Here is a 12,100-nt window from a genome sequence, read left to right as displayed (position 1 = left end):
CTCTGGTAAAAATTCATTTTGAATTGTTATACTGATATTATAAACAGTATCACAGATTGCTCCACAACTTTAGTTTTTCTACACTGAAACTATGTTAAGTAACTTATTTTAAAATGAAAATAGCAGACAGATATAAGTAAAAAAGAAAAGGGTGTAAGGTTCAAATACAAGCTCTTTTCTGGCTGTTGTAGTTCTGAAATTCGATGATTTCATGAGGTAAGCCTTTGGGACTTCCTAAAATAAAATAGAATTCATTTTAAAGTAAATGGACTAAAAAGCTGTCACCAAGCTTGTTTCCATTCCTATTTATTCTAAATTCTGTGTATTTAGCGAGTTTTGATACCTAAAGAAAACAAAGTAACCTCTGTTTAAATACAAATCACCTTTTTTGTGAGTAATGTATTTTATATATAATACAGAACTGGAATTACAGGGACTGTGCCAAATACTCGATGTAGGCAGTTTAACAAGGACTTCCTGTTACCAGCTAGCTCCAATGAAAATGATCTTCCTTTAATCTAAAGAATGGGCGGCTAACAGGCAAAACCGGATTCTCCAGGTGTGAAGTAAGCAATTTGTTCTTCTCATTTGATACTAACAGCAAAAGGACAACTTTATATCTAACTTATTTGACTTCATTATTCGACTTTCAATTACATTAACTGTATGAAACCCATACAGAAATTAGCCTGTGAACCGTAAGACACAGGCTTAAATAATTTGATTGAAACGTTACAGATGATACTGTTTTTCTCTTAAGGGCAGGACTCCCAACACCGAAGGTGGAAAGCAACAAAAAGAACAAGACAAAGGTAAATAAACTACTTTTTTTTTTTCTACCTTTCAATGCAAGACACCCATAAACTGAAATGTGTCACATTTAAAAATAACTCAATAAATAAAGTTACTGGTTCGCTCAGATTTGGACCAGGCTATATAAATATAGCAGATTTACACTGCTAATATACTGAATAAGATTTGGGTTTAGAGCTCTTAGAAATAAGCCACTGTAATAAAAATCAACTTTTTTCTTTTAATTTCTTTAAAATATAACTTCTTATTTTGGAAACAGGTGAAAGTCAGATCCTCTAAAAATAAAATTCTTTCTTTTGTAGACAGACTATAAATTAGTCATGCTGTGCTTGCTTTAGAGAACACTTTTACATTTAACTGTGAAAAGAAGCTTATGCCTAAATTTGACACACATGTATAATTTTTTTTTAAAGTTAAGGTAATTTTCTATAAGGTCTTGATTTCTTCATTGTTGTTTCTGAAAATCTTTTAAACAGGGTGAAATTAGAAAATAATTTTGTTATAAAAGGACTACAATAAAAATATCAAAATACTTACTTTTAATGTTTTAGTATATTAAAAGTACTTAAATTATAAAATTCAATATAAATATATTTGATTTGATACTTAAAAAAATTAAGTCAGCATTATTTATTTATTTATTTATTTTAAGATTTTATTTGACAGAGAGAGACACAGCAAGAGAGGGTACACAAGCAGGAGGAGTGGGAGAGGGAGAAGAAGGCTTCCCGCTGAGCAGGGAGCCCGATGTGGGGCCCAATGTGGGGCTCGATCCCAGGACCCTGGGATCATGACCTGAGCCAGAGGCAGACGCTTAATGACTGAGCCACCCAGGCACCCCAAGTCAGCATTATTTAAGTGCAACATATACCTATATTAGGTAGGTCTAATACTTTCAAAAATTAACCAATATAAAGAAGCTTAACCAAAACTTATTTTATTTTTTGGTATTTCTTCAAAATTACTTTATAATTCCTACAATGTTAGAACTTAATAAGTAACTCATTTTCAATCAAAATAATAATGACTTTTAAAAATGTACTAAGGGTGGACTTGAAAGTTGGCTATGATATACCTACAACATATTATCTCCATGGCTATGTAGTTTTAAATTTAATATAAAAATCATTTCATGTACATACAGCTTAATCAGATAAGTGAGAGTTCAAAATTATACAGTTCTTAAATATTTAAACAAAAATGGTCTTGTTACATTAAGCAAGTTAATTAAACAACTTATTTACAACAAATAAGTAGAATGAAAAAAGCACTGAAAGACTGCATTACAAAAAGTATCAGATAATCTAAGCTTTGAGAGAATATATGCAATTTGCCTATATATATATATGTGTGTATATATATATATATTTTTAGTTTTCTTTTTTTTTTAATATTTTTAGTTTTCCATATTTAAGTAGCCAAGGAGGTGAATTTTTCAGTAACAGCTGCTTTCACCTTGAACTAGGAAAATATTGCAAGTTGTCTTCAGTCATAAAAGCAAAAGAATACTCCATTTTATGTTGTATAAAAACTGGTTACATTTATTAAAATATTGTACTTAATAGGAACTATAGAAAGAAATATCTTACTTAAAAAAAAAAAAAAACTATACATCTGTCAGTATCTATCCCAGGGCATATTTCTTAAAGCATTAGGTAATTTTTATTCATATTTCTGTTTCTGGGATGTCCCCTGTTTGTAATAGGGTGGAGAAACTTTTGAGTCATACAAGGTTTACTTTTCCATTTCTTAGAACAAACTGTCAAAGTTGATTACCGTATTTATAAATCAGTCTTCTAACTTTCTTTTTGCAAATACCATGTTTAAGCTCAAAGATAAGTCAGTTATTAATAGTACAATTCAAAACTGTATAGCAATACAGTAAGCTAAAAAGGCTGAAAGATGATTCATATTTGGATAGAACTTTTCCAACACTAAGAAAAATAAATTTAAGGTACAGAAAAGATTACATACAATGGTGGTCTCATCAATTTCATGCAGCTAAGCTATTATACTTTATGGCTTCATGAACTCTGTCTCTTCAACTTTCAAATTCTAATATGCTTAGATATCTCACTTTGCCTAATATTCTATTTTATGAAGCTATAAGATTAAGCAGTTAAATTGGAAATAGTTATGCATGTAGTTACGAGCATGCAACTACTAGAAAATGCAATTTATATATAACATGTAAGTGCACCTGAGTACCTACATCAAGTCACTTTTTGGAGAGACTAACAAGGATTTAAGGAACATTCTGAATTAGTTAACTCTGTAAAGATAATCACCTATGACTTTCAGTCAAGATATACAGATATTCCTCCCTCTTATACAAACATACAGAAGTGTTTGATATAATCTTAAGAAAAAAAAGACAAAATTTAAAACTGCATCATTATATTTGAAGTAAGAAAGACAACCTTTACAAGGGTGAGAGTCAAATATGTTGGTTTTCAAAATCAGTGAGAGTAAAATTTACCTTCCCAAGAGCACTTTGCAAAGGCACACTGTGTTACAATATCAATTTGAAATATCCTATTCCTTAACAATTTTTTCAAACTATGATGCTTGAGAAAAAGGCTTTTGATGGCATTGATCATTTATTTCTAGTTAAAAAAAAAAAGATCTATCCAGCCATAAAAATGTTAGAAGGGGTTGTTTTCAGGATTTCTTCTAAACCATGCAACCAAGGACAAAGTTGGGGACATTGTAGTTGAGAACTGTGAAATTTAAACATTACCAAAAGCTACTTAGCCATATAGAAGCATTAAATAGGACTTAATTATCATGAATAAAAAAAATCAGAATTGGTTTTGTTTTGGTTCCCCCTTCCATTTCTCATCTGAGCCTCTAATACTGTCACTGCTTTTTTTCCCACATATTATCAAGAACACAAGTCAGTTTTGTTTTTGTTTTTTTTAAGTGCAAAAACAGCATAGCTATGTCTTGCATAGTATAGACATTGTAGCTGTAAGAATTAATACTAACAGGTTAGTAGAAAACAGAAATCAGTGTACATATATAGAAATGAGGTATAGCTCACTTCTATCTCTTATTTCAGCCTATTACTACAAGCCAAAACAAAATATAAGAATCCTCATCTCTACATGGTACCAAGGACAGGATTCAAAATTTCTTAGAGACTTTCTGTAACATAGGTGTATGAGATCAGAACCAATTCTTTTTCCTCTTCTAAACTGTAAAGTGCTTAATTTGGTCTAATTATATTAAAGGTTATAATAAAGCTGCAAACAACATACTTAATTTAGCACCAATATGCTATATTACTTCTAGTAAGAACATTTTTTAGTATTTATAGTAATTTATACTAATTTAAGAGTATTTATAAAAATAACACAATATTTGATACAGATCAACTTCATTTGTAGTAGATTTCACTAGGATAATCTACCTCTATTCACTATAGAATGGGTAAAAAAGAACAGATCTGCAATCAGGTAAGCTTATATCTGACTGTAGGCTCTGCTACTTTTTAGTAGTGTGGCCTCTGGCAAGTCACTTTACCTTTCAGACACTAAGAAAGAGGAATAGCTAAGAAAGTCAACATCCATATAAGAGGAATTCCAAAGAAAAGAATACAAAGAAAATGGAAGAGATGATGTTTTTAAAAAATTAGGACCCTCCCCCCAAAATCCTAAATACATGAATTTCTAGCTTGAAAAGAGCCACTAAATTTCCAGCAAATTAATGCAAAAAGATGTACCCCAGGTCATGTTATTATGAAATTTCTGAACACCAGGAATAAAAAGAAAAGGCCAAGGCTTTCATGAAAGGAAGAAAGAAAATAAAAGACCCCATATAAAATACCAGGAATTTGATAGCAGATTTCTTAAGGGCAACAAAGGATGTTAGATAAAAATGCAGCAAGGTTTTCAAAATTCTATGGGACTATAATTTCCAAATAAGAATTATATCTGCAGAAAATATATCATTCAGGTGTTAAGGATAGAATAAAAACACTTTCAGAAATACAAGTTATCACTACATTTATGTTCTGGAAAAAAAAAAAAAAACTATGGGTATGCCCCAAAATCAAGGGGATAAACCAAGAAAAGAGATGAGGAACTAGAAATCAGGAAGAGATAATACACAAGAGAGGAGAAAAATATCTAAACACAACTGCTGTGTGGTAAATCAGGTCATACTACAGGGTTCCAGGAAAGAAGCCTCAAAAGATAACAATAATAAAAGGAAATAAAAGAAAAAGAATACCTACTATATTTAAATATATTGAGAGGATACTTTCAGTTCAATTGAAGAGTTTTAGATTGAATTAGTAATGCACATGCACAAAATGAGGCAATTGAAAAACTTAGGTAATTAGTATCTTCAAGAGAAATTTTAGGGCGCCTGGGTGGCTCAGATGGTTGAGCTTCTGCCTTCGGCTCAGGTCATGAACCCAGGATCCTGGGATCGAGCCCCACATTGGGCTCTCTGCTCGGCGGGGAGCCTGCTTCTCCTTCTGCCTCTCTCTCTCTCTCTCTCTCTATCTCTATCTCTTATGAATAAATAAATAAAATCTTTAAAAAAAAAAAGAGAAATTTTAAAAGTTACATGTTCTTGATCTGTGTGGTGGTTACATGGACATGTGAAAAATCATCAAACCATACATTTTTATTTTGGGCATTTTCTGTATATGTGCAAATATTTCAATGAAAAGATTTCTTAAAGTGAAAATACACATTTCCTAGCCCTATCCACTGAAAAGGCCTAGAAATAATGAAAAAAATTATCTGAGAAAGGAAACATGACCACAGTACCTTATGTGACTCTGGCATACATAATATTTGAACTAGGAAAATGTATAGTTATAATAATATAAACACAGAATAGTGACTAACCAAAAATTACGATATAACTATATTGAGAGGGAAAAATTGAGGGAAGACTCGGGGTTTAAGAGAAAGTTAAATCCACATCTTTCATAGCAGAGATTCAATATAATATTTAAAACTGAAAAAGCAGAAACACCTACATAGGCAAATTACTTAGAAACAGAGTTTAAGAGCAACATACAGCTAAGGAGTTGAAAATTACTGCGTTTGGGAATGGGGAACTGGAAATGAGGTGTGTTGGGGCAGGCAGATATCAGCAGTTTTATCTTTACAAACCTTGAAGTGATTTGACTTCTTAAACTGCCTATATGTGTTAATTTGAGTAAAATAAAAATCATATTTAAAAAGCCAATTTAAAAAAAGGAAAAAGTTTATGGCTATATCAAAAACAACATAACATCTTAAACACTTTGGGGAGGAATTTATTTTCAGCATCAATAAGGTAATGCCAGAGAGAGCATATAGATAAGGAAGTAATATATAATACTAAGCCAAACAAAAAGTAGGGAGCTATTCAAGATAAATCATTAAGCTAACTGACTTTGGCATCAACCTCCCTCTACACTGGAAAGATGGTTAGTTTTTATCAGAGGTATAGAGTAAATTACGGTTGCTAATTCTGCTTTCACAAAGTTGCCACCTAAGAAAAAGTTTCTACAATCACTTCCCAATGTTTTTGAGTGTTTTTAAATATCAATACCAACATAATCAAAAGATTTTTTAAATTTTTATTTATTTATTTATTTATTCATGAGAAACAGGGGGAAAGAGATGCAGAGGGAGAGGGAGAAGCAGGCTCCGCATGGAGCAGGAAGCCCAACGTGGGACTCGATTCCAGGACCCTGGGATCATGACCCAAGCTGAAGGCAGACACTTAACGACTGAGCCACCCAGGCGCCCCATAATCATAAGATATTTAATAAAATACCGAATACAGGACGCCTGGGTGGCTCAGTTGGTTAAGCAACTGCCTTCGGCTCAGGTCATGATCCTGGAGTCCTGGGATCGAGTCCCGCATCGGGCTCCCTGCTCAGCGGGGAGTCTGCTTCTCCCTCTGACCCTCCCCCCTCTCATGCTCTCTCTATCTCATTCTCTCTCTCAAATAAATAAAATCTTTAAAAAAAAAAAATACCGAATACAAAAGAGCATATAGATGATCCCAGCTTTATGTAATACATATATTCCAGGAAATTTATGTTATATATCTTACACTGGGAAATGCACTGGTCTAGCAGCCAGGAAATCTGGCATTATTTAACCGGTACTACCACTAACAAGCTCTGGGTAAGACATTTAACTTTTCTGATTTTCAATTTCCCCATAAGAAAAATGCAGAAATTGATTAGTTAACTTATAGGGATTAATCTTTTGGATTAATGCCAAATAAGTCTAATCCCGCTTATATATACAGACCTACACATTTCAGAAAACAGTTGTAGATATCGCCTACATCTCTTTTGCAGGACAAGTATTTCCATTCCTTTCAGTGATTCTCTCTGTACTATGGTCTTCCAATCTCATCCTTCCATGACAGTTTAGAAATTCCCATTTTATGAATTTTTATCTCAAAACATCACAACTTAACACAGTCCTTCTTCCATTTGCTTTGACTAGCCTAGAGTCATCTAGCCTAGAGTCATTTGCTTAGTCAGTCTAGACATGACACTATTATTCATGAAAGCATGATTATTCTGATAGAAAGCATGATTATTCTGATAGAAATCTCCAATAATTTTCATAAGCACTGCTATGAACACAGGATCTTCCATTTTATAGATATAAAGGTGTTTTCTAAACAACTACCTGTAATATTTTACACCTGTCCTGGTTAAACATAATTTTGTTACTTTTAGTATAGTGTTCTATGCTATTTTAATCTTTGAATCCCAACTCTGTACTTCAACATTCTGAAGATCTCTCCAAATTCTGTGCCATCAATGTATTTGATAAGTATGCCTTCTGTGACAACATCCAAATCACCAACAAAATATTTGCATAAGCATATCAAACACTAAATCCAATAGCATAACAACATAACATTAGTAATACTGGTTGATTTTTCTCTGGCTTATACTGATATTATGTGTGGTTCAATGCACTATTTGTAACTCCCCAACAGCTTCTTACCTGCAAAAATATCATGAAGGGTATCGTTAAGTGCTTTTCTAAAATCAAGATGTACTGTGAAAATATTTTATGAACATAGATTGCCTTTTTCAATATATTTTTTAAGTTTTCATTTAAATTCCTGTTAGTTAACATGCAGTTAAGTTAGTTTCAGGTGTACAATATAGTGATTCAACACTTCCATACAACACCCAGTTCTCACAGCAAGTGCACTCCTTCATCCCCACCACCTATTTAACCCATCCCCCACCCACCTCCCCTCTAGTCACCATCAGTTTCTTCTCTATAGTTAAGAGTCCGTTGCTTGGTTTGCCTCTCCCTCTCTCTCTCTCTCTCTCTTTTTCCCCCCTTTACTCGTTTGTTTTGTTTCTTAAATTTCACATGAGTGAAATCATACGGTACTTGTCTTTCTCTGTCCAACTTATTTTGCTTAGTATAATACACTCTATAATACACTCTACCTCCATCCATGTCATTGCAAATGGCAAGATTTCATTCTTTTTTATAGCTGAGTAACATTCCATTGTATATACATACCACCTCTTCCTTATCCATTCATCAGTCCATGGACACTTGGGCTGTTTCCATAATTTGGAAGTAGACACTGCTGCTATAAACACTGCGGTCCATCTATCCCTTTGAAATAGTACTTTTGTGTTCTTTGGGTAAATACCTAGTAGTGCAATTGCTGGGTCGTAGGGTAGCTCTACTTTCAACTTTTTGAGGAACCTCCATACTGTTTTCCAAAGTGGCTGCACCAGTTTGCTTTCTCACTTACTCAAATCACTATTTATAAATTACGTACACCAAATTTAATCCTGTGGATAATGACCAACACATGATATGATGTCAATATTATCAGCACCCCCAAACAAGACTTCATATATCCTCATGTTTGAACAAAATAGCACTTAATATGAATGGATATAAATTTTGTTCTAGGTCTGGGTATCTTTGCAAAGGAATGCTAAGAATGAGAAACCAGCATAATCAAACCAGGAATATGTTTTCATATGTATGTAATGGATAAAAAAAAACAAAACTATGTCAAATAATGTGTTAATCCATCTAGAAGCCTCAGAATTTTTAAAATAAATTCAGTATTATCTATATTATTTCAACTGCTCAAATGGAATCTGCCCTGTCACTATCCTGATTTTAACTGAATTATGCATATTTAGCAAAATGAGTTTAACATGACATAGGTCAAATTAACTGGGAACAGTATCTTTAGTAGTAAGGGCATTTTCAGAGTGCCCTTTTACTTCTAAAACTTGAAGATATGGCCAAATCTTCCATTTTAAGATATATCCTCTATATGCACAAAAATCTATTATGTGACAGTATCATGACACTGAAGTATTTATCTGGGGGGTAACTGTATCTTTATCACTGCTCTCTCAGCTACTTCACTCAACCGAACAGGACTCATAATAGGCCCACAAGATGCACAGTAACTTATAAATTATTTTATATTACTTTTCCTGTTCAGTTTATGTTTATGAGGAAATTCTTAATGATTTTTCTAATTTTTCAACCTCCTTTCAGAAAACTAGGAGGATTTTTCCTGTAAGACACACATAGCTCTGTGAAACCAATTGCTACTGAGAGAAAATGCCAAACTTTTATTTGTTCAACACAATCATTTTTGCTTCCTAAGAGGAAAGGGAAGATGAAAGACCGACTTCAAGAATTAAAGCAACGAACAAAGGAAATCGAACTTTCTAGAGACAGGCATGTGTCGACTACAGAAGCAGAAGAACAAGGGGTGTTTTTGCAGCAAGCTGTTATTTATGAAAAAGAGCCTGTAGCTGAGAGACACCTACATGAGATCCAAAAACTACAGGAGAGTATTAACAATGTGACAGTTGATGTTCAAAAATTTGGGCAACAACAGAGAAGTCTGGTGGCTTCAATGAGAAGGTTTAGTCTACTTAAGAGAGAGTCTAGCATTACAAAGGAGATAAAAATCCAAGCAGAACACATTAATAGAGGTTTGGATGATTTAGTAAAAGAAGTTAGAAAGTCAGAGGCTGAAAATGGTCCATCATCAGTGGTGACAAGGATACTTAAATCTCAGCATGCTGCGATGTTCCGCCAATTTCAACAAACTATGTTTACCTACAATGACACAATAGCAGCAAAGCAAGAGAAGTGCAAGACATTTATTTTCCGTCAGCTTGAAGTTGCTGGGAAAGAAATGCCTGAAGAAGAAGTAAATGATATGCTTTATCAAGGAAAATGGGAAGTTTTTAATGAAAGCTTACTTACAGAAATCACTATCACTAAAGCACAACTCTCAGAGATAGAACAGAGACACAAGGAACTTGTTAATTTGGAGAACCAAATAAAGGATTTAAGGGACCTTTTCATTCAGATATCTCTTTTAGTAGAGGAACAAGGAGAAAGCATCAACAATATTGAAATGATAGTGAACAGTACAAAAGAATATGTTAACACTACTAAGGAGAAATTTGGACTAGCTGTAAAATACAAAAAAAGAAATCCTTGTAAAGTACTGTGTTGTTGGTGTTGTCCATGCTGTAGCTCAAAATAAAGAAGCTATTGGAGACATTTTTTCCAGTTTTAGAATGAAGATGTCCCACGTTTCAGCGTCTTTTTTCATTTTATAGATCCATTCACATACCTTTCATCACTATTAAGTCATGATTTTCCTCTTTAGCTTTTACCTACTAGAACAACAGAAACTTCTAAAGTCACAGAGAAAACAAGTCTTCACTTATTAAACTAAAAACAGTATAGTTAGTTAACTTTAAACTCACAGGTTAACTACTGGAAATGAGATCAGTGATTTTACATTTCTGTTCAGGTATCAAGTTCTATTATATATTTTTGTTAACTTTCAATGCCTTAACAAGATGAGTGTCAGTAAGTGACAACTGCTTAAACAATCCTTTTGGCTCATTTGAGAGCATTTCAGTAGTTAAGAAGTATATATAACAAGAACTCAAAGAGTGCTATATATATATATTTTTAAAGATTTTATTTATTTATTTGACAGAGAGAGACACAGCGAGAGAGGGAACACAAGCAGGGGGAGTGGGGGAGGGAGAGAGGGAACACAAGCTGGGGGAGTGGGAGAGGGAGAAGCAGGCTTCCTGCGGAGCAGGGAGCCGATGCGGGTCTCGATCCCAGGACCCTGGGATCATGACCTGAGCCGAAGGCAGGCACTTAACGACTGAGCCACCCAGGTGCCCTCAAAGAGTGCTATATTAAAGCAAAATTAAATCTTTTATGCTCAGATAGGTCAGTTAACTCAGTGGTCAACATATCCTGGAAAAATCCAACTATGTACTCGATGAAGAGTCTAGTTGGTAACTGGGAGCTGAATCTAGTTTAAGGCCTAAGAAAGTAAGGCACTATTTTCCTGAACTTGGCTCCATTCAGGACACTGTATTACAGATCAGGAAGTTTGACAAATAAAATAAAAAATAAAGGCAATTGCATTCTTGAAAGTTTCTCCATCACTTTACCACGAAGCTGAGCACTACCCTATGGGCTAGGGATACAGTGTGAACTCACATAGGTATAGAGATTTGGAATTCACATTTTAGTGGCGAAAGCAGGTAACACACAAATATAAATATTAGGTAATGTTAAGTTCTTGGCAGAAACTTAAAATAAGGTGTTGAGACACGGATGATTGGAGTGGCTTCTTTTGGTTGGGTGGTCAGTGAAGGCCTCTCTGAAAGGTAATATTACATGAAGATATGAATGATGAGGACAAGGGAGGGTATATCCCAGGCATAGAAAACAAACAGTTACAAAGACTCTGAGGATGATATAACTTACTCTGTTTAAAGAAAAACAAGCAATACACCTGTATCATAGTAAGAAAAAAGTAATGAGGTAAGAAATAAAGTTAAGAAAGGTCAGCAGGGGCTAGCTTTAAGGCTTTGTAAGCCATGTAAGTCTGAAGTTTACAGCAAATGTAATCAATGCAAAGCCCTCAAGACTATTTTGGCCTGAAAATAATGTTATATAATTTATATTTGAGAAAAACCATTCTGTCTACTATGTACTACGTCTCACCATTGTTCTAATAATTTTATATTTTTACCAACGAAACACTGAGGTACAGCAAGGTTAAGTAACCTGCCCCAGGTCACAGAAACTGTGAGAATCAGAATTTGAACCAAGCCAGTCAGATTCCAGAACCAGTTCTTAACTACTATTTACTATATAAGTAGTGATGAAAAAAAAAAAAAATTAGACTAACTTGTGATAGATTTAAGAGCTAGAATCTACAGGATACTGATCGGACGATGATGTCATCAGGGAAA

The 12,100-nt window shown here is 33.8% G+C and overlaps 2 protein-coding genes across 5 annotated transcripts in view; one reads left to right on the top strand and one right to left on the bottom strand.

Moving 5' to 3' along the window:
* ARL13B (ARF like GTPase 13B) overlaps window positions 1-12,100 on the bottom strand; it is a 67,138-nt gene that overhangs the window by 25,413 nt on the left and 29,625 nt on the right. The window lies entirely within an intron of this gene.
* STX19 (syntaxin 19) lies at window positions 608-10,392 on the top strand. The gene is made up of 2 exons (XM_036097327.2): window positions 608-812; window positions 9,345-10,392. Exon 2 carries the CDS (start codon window positions 9,469-9,471, stop codon window positions 10,351-10,353), a length of 885 nt encoding a protein of 294 aa, XP_035953220.1. The 5' UTR covers window positions 608-812; window positions 9,345-9,468; the 3' UTR covers window positions 10,354-10,392.

The sequence above is a fragment of the Halichoerus grypus genome, chromosome 1 (assembly GCF_964656455.1).
Source record: "Halichoerus grypus chromosome 1, mHalGry1.hap1.1, whole genome shotgun sequence".
Classification (NCBI taxonomy): domain Eukaryota; kingdom Metazoa; phylum Chordata; class Mammalia; order Carnivora; family Phocidae; genus Halichoerus; species Halichoerus grypus.
This window is presented reverse-complemented; position numbering and strand designations above follow the sequence as displayed.

Bases quoted from the DNA above. Each gene is read 5' to 3' on its own strand.
- STX19 (XM_036097327.2), top strand. From the start codon at position 9,469: ATGAAAGACCGACTTCAAGAATTAAAGCAACGAACAAAGGAAATCGAA.